Source organism: Callorhinchus milii, unplaced genomic scaffold, assembly GCF_018977255.1.
Source record: "Callorhinchus milii isolate IMCB2004 unplaced genomic scaffold, IMCB_Cmil_1.0 Scaffold21, whole genome shotgun sequence".
Classification (NCBI taxonomy): Eukaryota; Metazoa; Chordata; class Chondrichthyes; order Chimaeriformes; family Callorhinchidae; genus Callorhinchus; species Callorhinchus milii.
The window spans coordinates 8,604,718-8,626,183 of NW_024704762.1; the positions used below are offsets into that span (position 1 = coordinate 8,604,718).

At 45.8% G+C, this 21,466-nt stretch overlaps 1 protein-coding gene and 1 long non-coding RNA gene across 3 annotated transcripts; one reads left to right on the forward strand and one right to left on the reverse strand.

Moving 5' to 3' along the window:
* The first annotated feature begins 300 nt into the window (after positions 1-300).
* LOC103182019 (small conductance calcium-activated potassium channel protein 2) lies at positions 301-19,829 on the forward strand. 2 transcript variants are annotated; one of them, XM_007898862.2, is made up of 9 exons: positions 301-669; positions 4,556-4,651; positions 7,066-7,484; positions 9,660-9,801; positions 10,722-10,832; positions 11,175-11,302; positions 14,855-14,863; positions 19,316-19,385; positions 19,545-19,829. In XM_007898862.2, the coding sequence occupies exons 1-9, from the start codon at positions 316-318 to the stop codon at positions 19,827-19,829; spliced, it is 1,614 nt and encodes a 537-aa protein (XP_007897053.1). In that variant the 5' UTR covers positions 301-315. The 2 variants fall into 2 exon arrangements, with proteins under 2 accessions (XP_007897053.1, XP_007897052.1); XM_007898861.2 differs by lacking the exon at positions 14,855-14,863.
* Positions 15,673-19,612, reverse strand: LOC103182018. Its single transcript, XR_488270.2, has 3 exons — positions 19,478-19,612; positions 16,855-16,945; positions 15,673-15,869 (listed from the first exon to the last, which is right to left on the reverse strand). It is a non-coding gene; the product is annotated as an uncharacterized LOC103182018 (long non-coding RNA).
* Positions 19,830-21,466: the final 1,637 nt, after the last annotated feature.

Sequence of the window (21,466 nt, forward strand, 5' to 3'; positions counted from 1 at the left end):
ACCGTTGATAATTCCCACACTGAATACTGCAATTTTCAACTCAGTCAGTCAAGCGATGGCAACTCTGTACGTTTTATTATCAATAATAATCGTTGCATGTAATATAGTGCCTTACCACGTCTTCGAAGACGTCTCAAATCGCTTCACAGAGTACACCCTAAAGTGGAGTGACCGTGTATTTTTTTGGGCGAAACTTTGACTCTGACTTTCCTCCGCTTTGAACCACCGCAGGTGAGCACTGGTGACTTACATCGCTTACACCATGCTGGCTCCAAGCATAGCTTCAGCGAGAGCAACCCCTTCACTGAGATAGCCATGAGCAGCTGTAAGTACAACGGAGGGGTAGTGCGACCCTTGAGCAGCTTGGGGACCTCTCGACGGAACCTGCACGACTTTGACTCAGAGACCCAGCCTCTACAGACCATCAACAACTCGGGCCTGGAGGTGGTGGTCTCCAAACCCAACCAGAACAACATCTCCAACGAGAGTTTAGGGGAGCCAGGTTGCAAGTCCCCCAAAAAGAACCAGAACATTGGCCACAAACTCGGACACAGGAGAGCCCTGTTTGAGAAGAGGAAACGCCTCAGCGACTACGCGCTGATCTTTGGGATGTTCGGGATTGTCGTGATGGTGACCGAGACAGAATTGTCGTGGGGAGCTTACACGAAGGTCAGTCTCTTGTCATGTTTTAATCTGGATTACAGTCCAGCCTTCACCGATGAGATGATGACTATAATAATCCTTGTTTTGACAGAGCGCCTTATCACATCTTCAAGACGTCTCAAGTCCCTTCACGGGATACACTGTAAAGTGGATCAACTGTATATCTTGTGGGCGAAACACGGCAGCCCAATTGAATGCAGCAGTGTCCCCACAAACATTCTTGGATAGAGTGACCAAACTGTTAATTTTTTTATTAATGATGATCAAGGCCTAGGTGTGCTGTAAGGTTCCACATAAAAAAAAATTAATTACCAACAAAACTACTTGCAATCTGATGTTAATTTAGCATTAAATAGGGAGGTCACTGGATTGCCGGTGGGGGAATCGGAATTGCAAAGTGGGTGGGGGAGCCAAAGCAATGGTTGGTAATGAAGCTGTTGGGGTGGGGGGAGAGGTGGAAAAGCACATTGTTGAGACAGTACTCAGCTTCCAACCATTGCGGTACCTAGAAAAAACAGTCACTACACTTGACAATATTTCCTTGTAATTGGAGCAGTTTGGATAGTGTAAGCACTGTAATAAATATAAGTATTATTGTATTAATAACTGACCTGGGACTGCTGGCTGCTGGCGGAGTCACTGGTGGCTGGGAACAGAAAAACGTTCCATTTCCCAGTGCTAATGTGTTTTACAACATTAACATCATCCATTTGGATGGTAAATGTTGATTGTATGCCCACCTTTTTGGAGGCTCAACTAGTTACATGAGCCACGGCCACGAGCTGACAGCATAAGGAACAATAACCATTCGAAAGGGGAAAATATTGCTTTGGTCAATTGGTCCTCGGAGAAGGGGCTTCGCATAAATAAATGAAGGAACGCATTATTCACACTGCAGTGCTGCCGAGGGCTGGATTCCCTGTTTGAGAAACCTCCACGGGCCACATAAGCAATATTTTTGTGTTTCCTTTTCATAACATAACACTTATGGGTTATGGAGGGGGCGGGTGGGCTGGATTAAATCACTCCCTGGGCCAGATGTGGCCCGCGGGCCGCCAGCTGGACTAAACCTGCGTTATGTGATTTGTTGACACGTTTCCTTTAAAGGGTTTGATATTTCAGCCGGTGTCAGTGAGGTGCTTGTGGTTAGTGATACTCCGTGATCCGTGAAATTGTGGAGTCCTGTAGCTCAGTGGTTTGAGCACTCGCTTTGCAAGTGAGAGACCTGAGTTTAATTCCAGGCAGAGGGCGAAACCTTGGGCAAGTTTCCTTACTCCACACAGAGCCTAATAATAATCCCTCCAAAAACCAAAAACAATAATAAATTGGTCATTTTCAATCTACGACTGTTTGTGGGACATTGCTGTGCGCAATTGGCTGCCGCGTTCGCCCACAAATATACAGTCAATTCACTTTACAGTGTGTTCTGTGAAGCGCTTTGGGACGTCCTCCCGATGTGAAAAGCGCTATATCAAATGCAAGGATTATTATTATTATTATTATCCCCGTTCTCAGTTCAGGTGAAGAAGGGCTCTTCGATCCATTTGCTCTCATGCTTGCTGAATATTGGACTCACCCAACCATTTTCCCATTGAAGCATCAAGCTGTGGGCCCACAGTATCAGGACTTGAGACAGCCTTCCTGACAACCCGTTCCCTCTATATATGGAATGAAGTGGACACTTCCTGGTTTTCTTCCTGAACTTGCCTTTCACAACCCTGAACCTGCGTCCTCTTTTCCTGCTGCCTTGATATATCTGGAAATATTATCCTGGGGTTACTTCCTCAATCCCTTTTAACATCTTGTACACCTCAATCAAATCCCCTCTTTGCAATTATTCCTCGTTGCTTATCCCTCTAAATCTGCGTCTAACTAACCTGTACTCGATGAGTACTTAATGTAGGCACTGAAGCCTAGAGAGGGAAATTCTTCCATTCCTCAGCACTGGCACACCTCCCAGTAATGAGCACACAGAAACACTTTGGCCGTGATATTGTGAATGAGAAATGCCTCGCAACGCAGGGTGTTGGTGGCGCAACAACTTTCCAATGTTATAGTAGAGAAAGTTCCACATCACTGGAGAGAAATTCCATTCGGCTCTAGATTTACACCATTTGTGCAGCCTCATGTACTTCTGGTTCTTAAAATAACAAAAGAAAATCGGCTTCAGAATCAGTGCTGTATTGAAGAATTCGCCAAATTCTGTATGTTCTGAAATTAATAAATCTAGAGCCAGGGGGATTTCAATGACGCGATAAGGCGCTATATCAAATGCAAGAATTATTACGATTATTTATTATTTTCTCCCCCAAAATGCCCACTCGCAGGCAATGCCTACTTGCTCACTGATCTAATAATAATAATAATAATAATGATCCTTGCATTTGATATAGCGTCTTATCACGTTTTCGAAACGTTGGAAAGTGAATTGACATAACAGGCAAATCCATGCCCACACTGTGTGGGTTACCAAATACTCCAGGGCACTTGCGACTGTGGGTTATAATGAAAATGGGCAGCGTTTATTTTAACGTTTACTCTGGGCCTCAGCAGCACCACGACATCAGTTTCCACCGTTCGGGAACATTGCTTGAGGTTGAGATTAGGACAATCGCTGAGCAACCGGAGGGAGAGAGAGAGAGGGAGAGGGTAAGGCCAGGTCAGGAACTGTATACTTGTTAAAACAGATCCGATTTCCCAGTAGTTAGTTAATGGTTGTATGAGGTGTCAACAGTACCACTGAACTGACACTAAGCCTGTAACTGGATAAGCTGACATTCTGTAAAGAACACAAGGAGCCCTTTGTACTTTGGGTACGCGGAATGGAGGAAGGCTGACCTTTCGGAGGCAGGCCTGCCTGTCTGGCTTTCCATTTGTTCAGATGCTCAGGTGAAAGAGCCAGGACAACAACAACAACAACGTACATTTATATAGCGCCCCTCATGCAGGGTAGTGTCCTAGAGCGCTCCTGAAGGACCACAGTACAGGTCACCAACTCCCACTGGAGGGGAATTAAAATTTCTGTTCCCCTTACTATTTTTTGAATGGGTCGGGGGAGAAAGTTGGTAAGAGTCAGCATTCGATCACTGTCCCCCGTCCCCCCAACCCTCCACACACACCCCAGGAACATGCTCAATTCTGGGCCTTTCTGCTTCTGTTTGGTGGAACGCCAGCGAGCACAAGATTCAGATCGAGTCCGTTCTGGGGAACTGTTCTCAGTCGATGGCAGGAACTTGATATGAAATATATTTTGCTATCGGTTCTAGCATTCCACGCTGTTGTGAATCTCTGCTCTCCCCTCCTCCCACCTCCCCTTCCCACCCCCTGCATTCCTCTTGTTGTTTGTGCAGTTTACCAAGAGTGTTTATGAAAGCTCAATGATTGTGCCAAGCTACAAGCCAAATTATAGACCCGCGCACATACACTCACAACAACACACAGACACCTCACTACCGGCCCCAATGAGAGCTCAGCACAAATGGGACATATCCCCACGGACATGTGTGGCTCAGCTACTCACTCAAACAAACCTGCCGAGGTGTCACAGGGCAGAGCAAATGATGTATGGATTCCTCCAGAGCTCCTGCAATAGACACATTCTTCGTTGACCAAGGTTTGCAACTCTGAGTCTGACGCTTAAGAGCATTCGTGAGCTAAACCCAACAACGACAAATTAATTTGTAAAGCGGCATTCACTTCAGGAGGCCATCCCAAGGCAATCCATTGCAGAGCGCTCTGAGACGTTATCCTGTGTGAGGGGCGCTTTATAAATGTAAGTTGTTGTTGTTGTACATTGACTTAGAAATTTGGGGGGTGGGTTATGAGTTGGCTGTGTTGAATTCTTCTGTACGCATGTGTCATTCTGTCTAAAGTCCGGTCTCTTGTTTTCCAGGAGTCTCTATATTCTCTCGCACTCAAATGCCTTATCAGCCTCTCCACTGTAATCTTACTGGGTCTTATTGTCGTGTATCATGCCCGGGAGATCCAGGTAAGAGCCCAATTATTCATCATTATTATGACTGATAACAGTCCAGATAATATTCATTGCCCTGTAGCTGGAGGGAGATGTCCCACAACCAACACCAGAGCCGGTGTAACCTGTACAACAATAGCAACAGCAACAAATTGCATTTATGCAGCTGCCTTTCATGTTGGGAGGACGTCCCAAGGCACTGGGCAATGAAGGGTTTGCTGCGGGTTGGGATCAGAGAGGGATGGAGGGCGGGGTGGGTGGTGGGAGGATGGTTGAAGAGGAAGGCAAGGGAGGGGCGAGGCAGAGGGGCTCCTGTATGGCATTCCAGAAAGGCTGAAGGCCCGACTGCCAATAGTGGAACAGGCTGGGCGAGGGAGCGGACAGGTTGGTGAAGTGAATCCCAACACGGACCAACGAGAATAGGAAAATAAAATTGTCAGGGAGGAAGGATTCTAGTCGGGTCTCAGTAAAGACAATTGTTAATTCAGGTCGAGCTCAATGCTTATTTACACCTTGTGTTTGTTCCAATCATTTACTGTATGGCCGGCCTGGCAGCTTTTCAAAGTGGGGAGGGAGTGATGTTTCCCATTTTAATTGTGTAAGGAAAGCTTTTTTAGTTCAACAATATTGTGCAAGAGCATTTCAAAGCGAAAACCAGGCCAGAGATTGATGATACATTATCTCCGTGCTACCTCATGCCCCTGGCGTTCAGATGGAAACCGCGTAGCGTGGTTGGTAGGTTGGGGGTTGAGGAGGGGAAAGAGAAGGCTATAGTCCATGCGTTGCCAGGGGGTACAGCAAAGCATTCCCATTGTAAGTGGTCCATTGCTGTGTCAGAGAGTGTTAGAGTGAGGAGTTCCTCTATTCAGTGTGCTGAGCACTAGGTACAATAAATAATTGAGAGCATTACGTGTGGTTCAAGGTTATGCTTTTAAGCATTATGCATGGATCAGGGGTTTCGTATAATAGGAATGAAGGGGAAGTGATTTAAGACATTGGCACTTGGAGCCAGGGTCAGATTAGATCAGGTAACACATGTGATGCTGGAGCGAAGCTGGAATATCTTTTGGACGGACGGAAACAAATGGCCAATACTTGCGCCATTCATCTTCTTGGGTCAATCTCCTTAAGCAAGTTTGTGCAAGGACATGAAAGACTTCTCCATTTCCATTTCAGGTGCTCAAAGTCAGGCAAGGTAACATATATAGGGATGCCATGTTCTGCAATGGTGGTTGGCGGGGTGGGGGTGGGTGGGGGAGGGAATTCAGAGTGGGGGTAATATGCATTGGACAGAGGACAGCTGTTGACATTTCATATAATTCTCAAATGGAATCAAGTCTCTCCTGTTAATGTCTGTCTGTCATGTCGTTTACTGTATAGCTCCAGCAGATGTGCCAGTTTGCTGAACTTTTCTGTAACTATCTGGTGCTTTCAGTCTTTGTAGAGAGTTAAAACATTAGGTAAGGGGTTTGACTGGTTGGTTAGCCTCACAGCTTTGAGTAATAAGAAGGGCCCAATATCAGCCATTGCCTCGCACAAAGACATCAGACTTAGGCCCCGCACTGTGTACAGGTAGATACTGATACTTTATATAGGACATTCTACTGTTACAGAGATATCTGAGTTAGAAACAGGGACCTGTGTGCAGGGTCATAGCGAGTTGTTAATCTTAATGTTATTTTGAGTGTTTGCAACTTCTCTGGTTGGTCAACGTGGGTCCCACACAACCAGGTTGGTCCTGGCGTCCGAAAGAGTTATATTTGTACAGTACCTGACATTGCTCGCTATCCTCCGTGCCCACCTCGCTGCCCACAACCAACCTCGGTGTTCAGGCTGGCGTAGGTACTAGAGGAGAGCCGCATTGTCAGAGGTGACATACTTCGGATGAGACATCAAAGCAAGGACACATCTGTCCATTCTGGTGAACGTTGAAGATCCCGTGATGCGATTTGACAAGAGAAGGGAGATTCTCCCAGGTGTCCATTGATGATAATAATAATCCTTGCAATTGATACAGCGCCTTATGGCATCGTTGAGACATCTCAAAGTGCTTCACAGGATATATTGTAAACAACAACTTGCATTTATATAGCGCCCTTCGTGCAGGGTAGCGACCTGGAGTGCTTCGTTAATTGACTGTATTTTGCGAGTGAAATGCAGCAGCATTAGCTGTGATTATGATTATTATTATTATGTGATTATTGATTATCTGTGCACTTGCTTTGAGTGTAAATACCTCGAGTATTTGTTAGGTCAGGATATCAAGGGATATGGGGAAAGGGCAAGTAATTGCAGTTGAGTGACAGATCAGCCATGATCTTATAAAATGGCGGATCGGGCTTCAGGGGCTGAATGGCCTACTCCTGTTCCTATGTCCCTATGAACCTCCTTTCTCCTAACCTTTCTCCCGTCTCCTCGTTGTGTTCCAGCTCTTCATGGTGGACAATGGAGCAGATGACTGGAGAATAGCCATGACGTACGAAAGGATATTTTTCATTTGCTTGGAGCTGCTGGTATGCGCCATCCACCCCATCCCTGGACATTACATCTTCACATGGACGGCACGGCTGGCGTTCACCTACACCACCTCAGAGGCCGACGCTGACGTGGACATCATCCTCTCCATCCCCATGTTTCTAAGACTCTATCTCATCACCAGGGTTATGCTGCTCCACAGTAAACTCTTCACAGACGCTTCCTCCCGAAGCATCGGCGCCCTCAACAAAATCAACTTCAACACTCGTTTTGTAATGAAAACATTAATGACCATTTGCCCGGGGACTGTTCTCCTGGTCTTTAGTATCTCCTCGTGGATTATAGCCGCATGGACTGTCAGGGTGTGTGAAAGGTAAGGCCTGGGATTCTGTGAAGCTGTGATAGCAAGGCCGCAAGAGCAAGGCTACAAGAGTACAAATGTTCGTTCTGTCTTGAGTGGTGTGAATTACAGACGTGCCGGTGACTGGATGGCCATTTGAGTGGAGATTTGGTCAGTTTTGTCCTGCGATGCAGGTTTAAACCCCGGACACTCTGTGCACTCCGGAGATATGTTGGTCTGTTCATGCCCAATGGCAACTTGTGTCATGGTGGTGGGGGGGGGGGGCGGGGGAGAGGTTGAGAAAGCTTTGTTCACCACAACATTCACTGATGGTCAACCTTCTACTCCTAACCTCCCTTCCCTCCACCCCTCCTGGTACCAAACCCCAGCTCGGGTCCAAGTCCCTATTTGCCCAGTGCCTTGGGACGTGAAAGGCACTATACAAGAGTAATTTGGTGGTGGTGTTGTGGATTTCTGTGAGTCTGACATTGTCTCGTACCTGCATGATCTCCGTTAAGTGACTTTGACACCACCGTTACAAACTGGCCTTTCTTGCTTTAACCCAATGCTTCCCCCCATCTTCATGGTTGACTATAGAGTAGAGAGCAGGGGATGAACAGAGTGCAGTAGTTACTGCTGTGTTTGAAACAGGATTGTGGTGTAAGAGGAGCATGCGAGAATGTGATACAGATATCCAGCGAGGAAATGATGGGAGAAAAGTGCTGTGTTTGCACAAATCACAGAGAAATATATTTGACGGTTGCAAAGTGCCCAACCCAGAAAAACAGTGTAAAATCATTTCAGTATTATATTGTTCAACAACAGCCCCCAGGTACTCAGTCAATGTGAAAGGTGCGTTGTTCCAGAATTAACAGAACTTTGAAGTCTCGGGATGAAATCAGCGCCTTGGGACGTCCTCCTGATGTGGAAGACGCTGTACAAATCCAATTTGCTGTTGGTCTGATGTGATCAATGTCACGAATTATGAACATTAACAGGTTGACATCAAATCTGTTGAGAAACATCCCAATTTTCACTGACTTTGTTATCTGCATGATCCATTTAAACAATGAAAGCACTGCTTTGCCTGAGGTCCTAGACTCCTCCTGTAGGAATATTGCTGTTGTCTTCCAGGAGTTTGCTGGCATTTCACCTGGCTTGGCCCCTTTCCCTCCGACCCACCTTTGACGGGCCAGCTTTCAGCCACTTTGTTCCCGCTCTTTGGAATGCTCTCCCTAAATCTCTCTGCCTCACTCTCTCGACACCCTCTCCGCTTTTCAAACCCTGTCTTAAAATCCCATTATTTTCACTGTATCTTTAGCCACTTTCCGCCAACTCCCCCAGCCCCACATCCAGCGCTCACCTCCCACTCCGTCTCTGTAAAATGTCACCCACAAAATACACAGTCGATTCACTTTACAGTATGTTCTGTGAAGCGCTTTGTGACGTCTCGAAGACGTGATAAGGCGCTATATCAAACGCAAGTATTATTAAAATGCTTCAAGGCAATCTATCTCCTACGTAAAAGGCGCTGTGGAAGTGTGCAGATCGTTGCCGTTGTTCAATGTAAACTGAAGACTGTACAGGACCAGAGAATAGAAGTGCAACAGGATTCATCAATACTGGATCTTACTGGTACCCAGTCAGTCGTCACACTGACTTGCAGCATCTCTCCTCCCAATTTGTCTGGAAGGCGATCGGATCTGATCAGAGTTCCCGTGGGTTGGTGTAGCCACATCTGGTTACCTACAGGATTCGGGGTATACCCAGCTGCTTGTGAAATGTCCCAGTCCCATGATCTCGAGGCCGCAGTCTCTAGCGAACCAACTAGTGCAGTTGTCATTTGTTGTATCGGCCGCTACACTTTGTGTAAAGTTTTGCTTGAAGTTGAGGATATCCAGATTCCAGGAAACCCACCTACCGTCTGTCTGTCTGCCACAGCACAGATATCCCAAGATCTGAAACGTTCCACAAAACTCCCTGATACAGTGAAGCCGCTCTTAAACACGATGACGCAATAGTCGTGCAGTCTAAGAATAGGTGGAATTTCGGCTTTCAGCAGGTGGGATCCTGGCTGATTTCCCCAACCCCAGCCTAAACTAGATGGAGGTTCAGATCACTGAACTGTTCTTGTATTCTGAAGTAATCCATTGCATATCCAGGTATTTATTGGCTATTTATTGTTCTTCCATTCTGAACCCACAACAGGTACCATGACAAGCAGGAAGTCACAAGTAACTTCCTGGGAGCGATGTGGCTGATTTCCATCACCTTCCTGTCCATCGGGTACGGGGATATGGTGCCTCATACGTACTGTGGGAAAGGGGTCTGCCTGCTGACAGGGATTATGGTAAGATTGAGTCATTCCTGGAGGTTACAGAGATGAAAACTTTTAGTTGTTCCACTGACTTTACTGAACAAAGTAATCAGTGAATCCTGTTAACCGGTGCTGCAATGCTGAGACCCACGAGGCAGTGGGTAGCCAGCTACTCACATTATTATTTATTATTATTATAATACCACTTTGAGAAGATGGACCCAGCCATAACATATCCAGGCACCAGTCAATATGTTAATTATCTTAGGATCACTGGGTGGGGCAGGGGTTTGTCCCACTCAGCTCCCGTTAAGCCTTAATGGCGAGGCTGGTCCTAGCTGGACAAGCAGCAGGAACGCTTGCCAGACAGCAATATCAATGGCAAGCTACGCGGTTTTAGCTGTTTAGACTCCAGCAGTTACCCCACCACACACTCTGGGGTCCCCCAAGCCTTGACGTTTTCCAACCTGCACCTAATTGTTGGAGGAATTAGGGTAAGCGGGATGCGTCCCACCAGGGAGAGAGTGCACATTCCATTCCAACAATTTATCTCTGGAATCTCCATGTGTAGGTGGGATGCGTGGAATTCTCTGTTTGGTTAGGATATTCATAAGCGCAGCAATTGGTTTCCGCATGTGTCAGACACCCAGCTGTCCAAAGGTCATCAAAGTGATCATCAGTGTTAATGAACACATCACAGCATCGCAAAATGTACAAAATGCTTATTTTGTACCATATTTCTGCTTGAAAGCCATAGAACGCGAAAAAAACAAAACAACCCAAAGGTCAAACTAGAAATTACAATTAGCACTTCCCACCTCTAAAGCAAATATCGTTTGTCAGGCTTCCTAGTCTAAGCAGCAAAGGACGAAAGGTGATGTGCACTGGTGTTTTAGTGCATTACTCTATTGCTGAATTGTCTTTCTCTCTCTCTCTCTCTCTCTCTCTTGAAGGGAGCTGGATGTACGGCTCTTGTGGTTGCTGTGGTTGCGAGGAAGCTCGAACTTACCAAAGCTGAAAAACATGTGCACAACTTTATGATGGATACACAACTATCGAAGCGGGTAAGAAGCCTCCTCCAGAGAGTGTTAACTTAGTCCCCAGTGAATACCGAACGGTCTCTTCATTAATAGAACATTGGCTTCCTTATCGCTGAGGCAGCAAAGCCCTGACATTGAAGCTCTCTCACCACCTTTCAGCTTCTTGTTGTTGTTGTTCCCCAAATACTATATAATAGAACTCAGAGCTGACCAATTGCTGTCCAAATAATGGTGTTCGCCAGCTAAATGATTACCACCATCCACTCAACTGGATACTAGGCGGCACCAAGCTAGGAGGATATAAAGGGATCTCTCACCATTTGCAACACTGAGACCCATCTCTGATTTTCAGTTGGTTTCTTTCAGGTAAAAAATGCCGCTGCCAATGTACTCAGGGAAACATGGCTGATTTACAAATACACCAAGCTGGTAAAGAAGATCGACCATGCCAAAGTCCGAAAACACCAACGCAAATTTCTACAAGCCATTCATCAGTGAGTAGACAGCCCTGATCTTTTCTGCTCATTTTTATCACGTCTTATTGCGAGTTCCACGTATCCAGAGGAATTATAAATGTGTCGGGTCCCTGCTTGGTATTGTACTTCCACATGCCATTCCATTGAATTGCATTTCAACTGCAGTCCCATACTTCCCACTTGCGCTTCCTGTTCGTTTGTAGCGCTTCCTGTTCGTTGCTACCATTCTTTTACGAAATCTCTGAATTTCGTTTTCGCCAGTTTCAAGCGATGCAGTTAAAAAGGATTATGATCTGGAAATAAATCAATCTATCTACATTAATAGCATTTATTAGCACTGCCCATCTAGGCAATCCCCCATCTTATTACCCTGCCCATTAAATCATTGGAATAATATGAACTACATTTCGAACCGTTTACTTTTTTTGTCTATCATTTATCTAAGCTATGACGATAGATGCCAATCTGAAATATTGTCGCTGAATGAGGTACCACTGGAGACTGTAAAAAAATGTAATCGCTGGCCTGAGCTATCTATACCCAGAGTGGAATGTTTTTTTGATTAACATTTATGAATGAGCGCACAGCACACTAGCATAAAGAGATCAGCTCCTGTTCTGGACTTAATCTGTCAATGCGTTTGCTCATCGTTCCCGACTTTTCTCGTGTCCTCTCTCCCTGCTTGATCTCATCCCTTGACGTTGCACCAAATCTCTCCTCACCATTTCTCAGTGGAGTCCTGTAGCTCAGTGGTTAGCGCACTCACCTCGCAAGCGAGAGGACCCGGGTTCGATTCCCAGACAGGACGAAACGTTAGGCAAGTTTCCTTACTCCACATGCCTCTGTTTACCAAGCAGTTAAGTAGGAACCTGGTTGTTAGTGAATTGGCGGATCGCTTTTCCCGGGGTAATAATCCCTTTTTTTAAAAAAAAATAATAATTTGGTCACGGGAAACTGCTGTGCGCAATTGACTGTTGCATTTCACCCACAAAATATACAGTCAATTCGCATTTCTCACTTTCTTCTCGGTAACACCCTCTCTGGGGTCTTCGTATTCCTCTACAATGTCACAGATCTATTTGAGAGGTTTGCCAGAGCAAAGAGGTCTCGGAACATAGCCAGGAATATTGAACCACCTTCAGCCGCCCACCTGCTCAAAGCAACATTGCGATCTTTCACACTGAGTTTGAATTTGGTGCCGTTTGTGCTCCAAGAGTTGACAATGGGTTAAATCCTATCATCTCTGAATTTAGTCCACTTCGCTCAGTGGTATTCTCACTCCTTATAGACTTGGAGTGAACCCAACAGGACAGCCTGACTCCCAGCGGGAACTGTAGCCCATTCAGCGCAATGCGTCAGGGAAACCTACTCAAGACGCCAACCCTTACAGTCCTTGAGAATGTTGAGCAAAAAACACCACCTACTCCACAGCGGGATTTCCAACCCAGAAATACCAGCCGAGCAGTCAAGTCAGCGCATTGGATAATTATCGCAATGAATGCACCAAAAGTGATGGGATCTCATTAACCATCAAGTCAACTGAAGCGATCGATGTGTGAATTTCTGCGTGCCTGGCTTTATGGGAATATTCATTAAGATTGATCCAATTGTCACTCTCACAGTGTTTGATCACACAAATCCCTGCCTTACAATTCCCTTTTTATACATAATGTCTTTGTTATTGTAGAGATGTTTAATGTCACAAGTTTGAAAGAGAGCACAAGAGAGCTGGTGACCTTTACCTGCAAGACTGAGGTTTCTGCCATCTTCCCTCCCCCACTCAGGCTTTGTTCCGCAGACTGGAGATAATTACATTTTTACCTAAAGGGGAGAGTCCCTGTCTACAAGGTTATCGAACAGTCAGTGTGGTCCCACTAGCAACATGTAGTCAGTGAGTCACTTACCTCTTTCCCCCTCTCTCTCTCTCTCTTTCTCTCTCTCTCCCCCCCCAGCCTCCTACCAGCAGAACTCATATTGTCATCGGTGTAGTGTATAGGGACTCCCTTTTCAAGCCTCTGTCATCTGTCATCCACTTACCATTATAAATCAATAGCGGTGAAACTTGCCCACAGGAGGTGAACCATATCAGTTTGAGAGTAACTAAAGTAATGTGAGTAAAACTGCAAAGAAGATATATTTTCTCCAGTGATGATGCACAAAGGCTAAAACCTCATTCGTTCCAACACCGTCTTATCATTATCCATTTTCTGTTCAATACGTGTCAGCCATTCACTCACTCGCTCACTCACTCACTCGCTCACTCATTCACTCACCTACTCATTCACTCACTCACTCACTCCATTGCTATCTACTCACTCTCTCTGTGTTAATCACTCACATTACAAGAGCTTTAAGTGTGTCGTTCATACTCCAGCTTGTAACGATCATTAGACATGGGTTGTCTAGGGGCTGGAACCTGTTGGCTTTGGCTGGAACCGTCACTGTGCCTCAGGGCGTACTCCTGACCTGAAAGACGCTATAAAAATGTAAATTTCTATCGTATTTTGAGTAAAAACCTTTGGATTGTGCCGGTCAAGTTTATTCCCGCTCAATTGTTGCTTTTTTTAGGACAATTTATTGGAAATCAATTGTACATCAATAAGATGTTAACACGTTTGCTAAAACGGTGCTAAATCATTGCGAGCATCCATCATCCTGGGAGGCACTTTACTACTCGGTAGACATTAATAAAGGGATTGCACTTGAACTGCAAAGAGTTCAATATCAAACCTGAGACATGATACCGAGTGAGTGAGAGAGACTAGAGTTATAGAGTCTCTCGTTGCCGCCTGTACTTGTGACGACAGTGTGGAGTTTGGGTGGGGAATAAAGAGCAAAAAACTGTCAGGTTCCATTCACACCTGAGCATAACTAACTAATTATTCCACCGGCAAGCCTGTGAGTCCATCTTGGCCTTCAATTTAAGATGGCGTAAAATTGTGGACAATTCTCAAATTTAGAACTAATTTGGAATCTGGTCTTCCGCAGTTCTTAAAAGAATCGGCTTCCAAATTAAGACTGATGTTGAGGCGTTTCCACAATTCTGCGCCATCTTAAGCTTTATAGACCCTACGATCTTGCAGGCTAAGACTAGCTGGAATTTCGGCCTCCTAAACTACTTCTATCCCCTGATCAATTGGGATTTCCGGAAAAATCTGAACCAATCCGTAAATTTTCCGGGAATAATTTGAGGGAATAACTTTTAGATCCTGGCACCTGTAATTCCGGCCCGTAAGGGTTTCCTGGAAGCTCATTCGTTCTATAGGTGACTTTGTGACCTGCGGCGACCGGTATCAATGCTGGTATTGAAATGCACCCTGTCCAGGTCTGGCACTGGTACAAGTTCCCCTCTGTAATAGCGAGACATGTGATGCCCATGATGGTTACAGTTCACACTCTGGACTCGCGCTGGTTCTGCCGTTGTTTAAGGTCAGAGGTGTCCGTTTGAAAGATCCGTGTGGTAGGGGTTGGTTGTACTGTGTTGCTCATTGTGTCTTCCTCTATCCCTGTGTTTTGTCTTATTAAACCTGTGATGTGTTTCTGTCTTTTTGTTTTGCCAAATCAATGCAGAGCCCAGAAGTAAGTTATGTTTGATTTACAATATTCTGTTCTCTTTTTACAATTTGTTTTCCTTTTGCATGTCGCGATGATGGGGGTACAACGGTTAGAAGTATGTAACAGGTCCCTCCGTCAGTAACTTTCCCACCCCCACCCTCTGCGTGGGTAGGGGGGGCGGGTGCGGGGGAAGGATTTACATGGAGGAATGCCTCTCCATCTGAAGGACAAAACTCGCAAATTGGACTAATCGCGAGCAAGCAGTCCCATCTCTCTCTGCCATAGCGCCCGTCCACATTCATTCAATGAAGCCAGACATCAAGTTCTCAGTGGACCACACTTGTTTTTATAAACGTGTGAATTATCAAAAGCCACAAGGTCAGTAGCAGTGCAGTTGAGTTATGGATGCTCTTCTGCTTCTAGCAGAATATATTGTCAGATTTCTCTTTGACCTTGACATTGAGCAATATTATTCTATCAGGCCCTTAACCACGTACTGTAACTGTCCAGTAGGGTTGAGTTATTTATGGCACAATACAAAATAAAATCCCTACAAAACTGCCAAACTCCGTGCTTTGCTCAATGCAGGAGGGGAATAGAACCGTTCAATTTCTATTGGTGAGTTTTATTTCCTCCTCCATTTCTCTTTTCTCCTCTCCTGAAGGTACAGACTTATCAAGCACTGCTCTAGCTCTGGCTACCTTACCAAAGCGACCAATTATTGAGGTGTGCAGTGCAACGAGAGACCCAACATGAAGTAATTTGGGCACCTAACAGGAAGTAATTCTCCCGCCAACAGGAAACCGGGTTACGTTACCAATTTTACAATTTAATCTTTTCTCAGAGAGGGAATACAATTTCGGGAGTCTTAATTTGCAGGGTTGCTTGAGAGATTTCTCCTTAAGAAGTGTGCAATTGTCTCATTTCTAAACACCGAGTGGGCCGGATGATGCATTCGATAATGGTTCATAAAAGCAATAATGCTCTCTTCGTCACATTCAATAACCGCTCGCCTTTCCTGTTGAGAAATCTGTTAAGAAATGCCAAAAGATGCATCTTGATGAGAAAGAAAAAGGTTAGAAATCTTTAAAAACCTAATCATAAATAAGGTGGATGGCAAATGGGCCTTTTTGATTCACTCTGGTACTGTGTAATGCTGCTTTTTGGCCTTCCCTTGACCTGGTCCACATGGGTTTGGGCTCACTTCTTCCCAAGTACCGAGACGAGTGCTTTGGCAATTCTCCCTGGGGTGTTTTACAAGCAGAGACGAGGACTTTCCCCGTAACGGAGGAAAGAGAATTGGAGAGAAATTGTTTGGAACGCTGGGTGTCTGACAGAGGAAACCCATCACCGTTGGTTAAGAGTCTCCAACCCAAACTCAAAATTCCATGCATCCCACCTACACATGGAAATTCCAGAGATAAGATTGTTGGGATGAAATACGCACCCCCTCTCTGGAGGGACACATCCTGCTTCCCTGATTCTGGAGAATATTAGGCGCAGGTTGGCAAGAGTCAAGACTTGGGGGAGCCCAGAGTGAGCATTGGAGTAACTGCTGGAGTCTAACCAGCTATAACTGCATAGCTTGCCATTGAGAGCACTGGTCTCAACGGCAAGCTACTCTGCTGCTTGTCCAGTTAGGACCACCTATTGGAGAGCCACTCCCGACTGTAAAGGAGCGGGAGTGAGTTGGCAAAGTCCTGGAGCAGGTTTTACGTCAGCCTGATGGCTCGTTTTACGCAGAAGATTCTAATGAAAGAATAAGGCGGGGGAGCTGGTGGTGGTGGGGTGGTGGGACATCTGCTATTTCCAAATCTGCTCAGCCATTTGCACGTATGCTGTGATCACGGGGAGCTGATGGAATTCTCTTAATTGGAGATGTGGCGATAGAATGTGGCCAGGAATTTCAGCCCAGACGCCAGCTCAGCTCCCTCTCTGGGCCAAGGTGAAACCTGAGCCACTGAGGAACACTGGACATCGCTTCCTTATGTTCAACACAAAAAAAAGTCCATTACCTCTGTGGAGATTTCCGTCATTAATTAACAGCTGAAACGTCACACGATACTCCTCTCCCCCCATTCACCTGGCACACTGAGGTTTCTATATCTGCGAGAAGAGTCAATACTATGTTGTTTTTTTGGTCAACTGGGAGTCCGACACATGCAGAAACCCATCACCCGTGCTTAAGAGTGTCCAAACCAGACTGAGAATTCCATGCGTCCCATGGCAATTCCAGAGATAGACTGTTGGAATGGAATGCGCACTCTCTCCCTCGCTGGAGGGAGGCATCCTGATCACCCAATACTGCGTCAACAGCACTGCAACAATACAGAGCCCAGTGCGGCAAAGAGAAAGAGCACTTGAGACCATTGAGAGGGATAGGGCTGGCACTGTATTCTACATGTTATTACGAGGAGTGCAGAGTAGAACAAGCGGACTGAGCTCTCATTAACTACAATAGACACAGAATCTCAGTCACCTGTAAATAATTAACCAAATCCTGACCAGAGGGTTACCTCGGGCTGCTTTTTTCGACCAGACCGCCGTTATAGACTTCAAAAACAAACCTGTTTATTTGTTGGCTCTTTCTGTTTTCAGTTGGTTACCAGCATGCGATGGTAAATGTAGGAACATGTGTGAGATGGGGTGTTTGAGGGTGGAAGGTTGTGGAGTGGGTGGGTGGGGTGGGGGAAGAGACTGCAGTACCACCGATCTCCTCAAGGAGCAGTATTGACTCTGTTTTGTGGACAACTTGCTCCATCATCGGAAGAGCCTGCCAATGTGTCACTCCTCGTTTCAATACATAGGACAACCGAGGGCAGAAGAGTACACTAGTTTGATTCACTAAGGAAATGACTAGGTCTCAGTGGGCAAACTCTTTGATCTGAGTTGTGGTTGCACGATAATCGTTGTACCCCAATTGGAGTGGAATGAAAATGCATCATCAATCACTTCCATGTCAGTCTGTTACCAGGGGTCCCAAGTTTTCAGATATCCATCTTCAAGGGTCTCCATCTCCTAAAGGGAGTGTCAATTGCTCAATCAATGTGAGAAGCAAGCACCAGGGTCTAAATGACGGCAAATGTTTCGGTCTCCCTGTTGCGTATCAAAGTTTTCCACCTTTTGCCAAATCCGAAGCTGACCAAGGTTAGGATTAGAGATAATGGCAAAAGTGCGGAGAGGGAAACTGGGGTGAGATCAAGGCCTCAATTCTGATGTTTTCTTTGCTTGTGTTAAAAAATTCGCTGAAACTGTTAATATTTAATGCCTCCCACATCAGAAGTGTGAGGAAAAAATAGACTTCTATTTTAAGGAACGGTAGATTGGTGTCCAATTTGCATTTTAGAGATTTTCATAGCAGCCGGCCCGAAACCGGGAGAGAAACCTCAAAGCACAACGCCAAAGGGAAGCCATAGAACAGGGTAATCCATCTTGAGCAGACGAGACATTTGGGTTAACAACAACAACTACAAATTACATTTTTACAACGCCTTTCACGTTGGGAGGACGTCCCAAGGCGCTGGACAGTCAGGGATTTGGACCCGAGTAGGGGCTTGGGGTTAGGAGGGATGGAAGGCTAGGAGGGTAAGGGTAGGGGTAAGGAGAGTGACCAAAGGCGTGGTCGAAGAAGAGGGTCTTGAGGTTAACTCAGAATGGGGTTGATGACCAAACCTAAAAGCCCTAGCCTGTGAGGCCATTTTGCCTTGAAATTTAAGATTGAGTGAAACTGTGCAAAATTCTCAAACTCCGTCTTAACTTTGGAAGCTGGTTCTTTTTAAGAACTGCGGAAAACCAACGTTCCAGAGTTAAGACTGAATTAGGAATCTTCCATGTTTCCGCTGCGATCCTAAACGCCCAAGATGAACGGTCTTGCGGTCTGAGACAAGGTGATATTTCAGGCCTGGAGTATTTTCTGGGATTCCATCAATGCGATTGCTGGTTGACCTATTAAACTATATTAGTTATTGAAATAAAATTAGTTGATATTAGTTATTGAGTTTGTTTCAGAATTTGACGGGGGGCGGGTGGGGTGGGGGGATCTAAATTCACCCAGACGATTGGAATTTCACTGAAGAGGATCCACCTTCACTGTTTTTCTCTCCCACCCCCATCCCTTCCCCCGCCCTCGCCCACCCTCCATTTTGCAAAGAACACTTGTGACCCCTGGCATTACATTGCTCGCCGCTGTTCTCTCTCCGTTCTGCTGTTGTGTGGAGATCGTCGGGAAAGTGACGGTTAGCAACAGCCAGCCGCGTGCATAGAAAAGGTTAATCCATCTTAATCCAGGAAACGAGACATTTGTGATCATTTCTAGAATGGGATTGAAGATGGTTGATTACCAAAAACGCATGGTGAGCACTGTCCTCCACTGGACGCCACAGATTGCCTGCTGTCGTGTTAGTCCTTATCTTACCTTACAGCATGGGTGAGTCAGGAGTGACTTGACGGAAAACTGACTCTGTGTTTCCCATGTAGATTGAGAAGCGTGAAAATGGAACAGAGGAAGTTAAATGATCAAGCGAACACACTGGTGGATCTAGCCAAGGTTGGTACGCGTTTAAATACCGTAGCGGTTGGTGGGGGGTGGGGGGGGTGGTGGTGATTGTGATAGCAAACCGAGACAACGGGGGCTCTAACCTGTGAGATTGGCGAACGATAAATCAGCGGTACGCACTCGCTGTGTCTTTCCCCTTCTCGCCCGCAGACGCAGAACGTGATGTACGACATCCTGTCGGAGCTGCAAGAGAAGAACGAAGATTTGGAAAAACGGATTGTAACTCTGGAGAATAAACTGGACACTTTAACGGTCAGCCTGCAGACTTTACCCGGCCTGATCGCTCACGCCATCGGCCAGCAGCAGAGGGACCTCTTTGAGAACCATATGCACAGATTTAAACAGGTCACGTACAGTTCCGAACGGTCATGGACCCCCACCCGAAGGCGGAGATCCCCGTCGACGGCACCCCACACATCTTCTGACAGCAGCTAGGACCTGCAGGAGATTATGGACCTAAGCTCCCTTTAGCCATTGTGTGGCTGATACTGTTAGCTTTTTTTGTAAAGCCATCTATCTCTATTTACAAAGTTTTTGGTTTAAGACACCAGAGTAAAACTGCAGTGCTGTTAATATTTAAAAAAGGTAAGCAGCCCGACCCTCTCTCTCTCCCCCCCCCCCCCCACTCCCCCAACCCCACCACCACACCCCGAAAAAAAAACCATCCCCCAACTCCCCCCGACTATCGTCAAGGGGAAAATCAGGCCAGTACACGAAGGGTCAAGCCATCTTCCACTCCCAAAGCACTCCCAACCCATCCCATCTCATCCCGACATGTCCTGTCCCCCACCACCACCACATACCCCTCCTCCGCTAACTCATCCCCTTTCTCTGCCCACGACCAAACACTGGATCATAGCGGATAAGGTAACTCCTCACTGTTCATCTCCAACTGTGGGAATCGTCCTCGCAAATGTCAACAGATAAACCGGGACCTGACGTAATCTGGTAAGAATTCTTCATAGCAAATTGGCGAATGCATTCCAGTGTTGGGTGGTGTTTGCCACACAATCAGCGTGGGCAATGGCCGCTTGTAGGGAAATGTTTCCTAAGCCGTGGGCACTTAATACTCTGAACGCAACGCCCTACAGAGGACAGACAATCTTGCTGGAAGTGACCGCCACACTCAACCCTGGACTTAATCAGCCACGAGAAACCCTGGTCTGTTGGTGGTTTGATAAATCTAGACATCTCGCTGAGAGGAAGAAACGAGAAGCAAGTCATACACCCAAGGAGCATCAAAGCATTTCTCCACTGAGACATCGATTGGGTCTAATTTGCGGTTTTCCTTAAGAGATTTCTTAACCAGAAACGTGTCTTTCGCTAATCTCTCGATAACGTCGAAACCAGGACATTCGATGTTTTGGAAATTGAAGACGTTTCTTGTTTGGAACTCTTGTTAAGAAATATCGCAAGTTGGTAGATTTTGAACAATCACAACATTTCCAAATTGAGAAGTTTTGAAATTGGACCCTTTCTTGTTAATGTGTCCCAAGTCCATGGTTTGATGATTTTCTGCATGGAACCTGCCGTTTAAAGGATATGGGGCAAAGGGCGGGTAATTGGAGTTGAGGTACAGATCAGCTATGATCTTATGGAATGGCAGAACAGGCTCGAGGGGCTGAATGGCCTCCTGTTGCTATGTTCCTAACTGATCCTTCTTCTAAATGTTTGGAAGAGTCGACTCCCCTGCCTCATTCTGTGTTTTTACACAATCTGAACGTGTAAAAGTGTTTTTCGTATTCTGAGAAGAGAAGAAACAAAAATAAGTCACTTTTTAACAGCCCGTGGGTATTGTTTCTAAGAAGAAATAAGGTTTTAGCAATATCTAATATTAGAATAGGTGACCAGGGTCAATAGAAAAACACTCTAACGTGCTTTTCTTTCTCATTAATCTAATGGAAATTGTTTGGGTTTCATCCTCACCGTGGAAACTGCTTAATAACAACCTTTAATTTTTTTATATTAAAAAAATATTATTCCTTGCATTTGATATAGCGCCTTATCACGTCGTTGAGATGCCTCAAAGCGCTTCGCTGAATATACTGTCAAGAAGAAGTGACTGTATAATT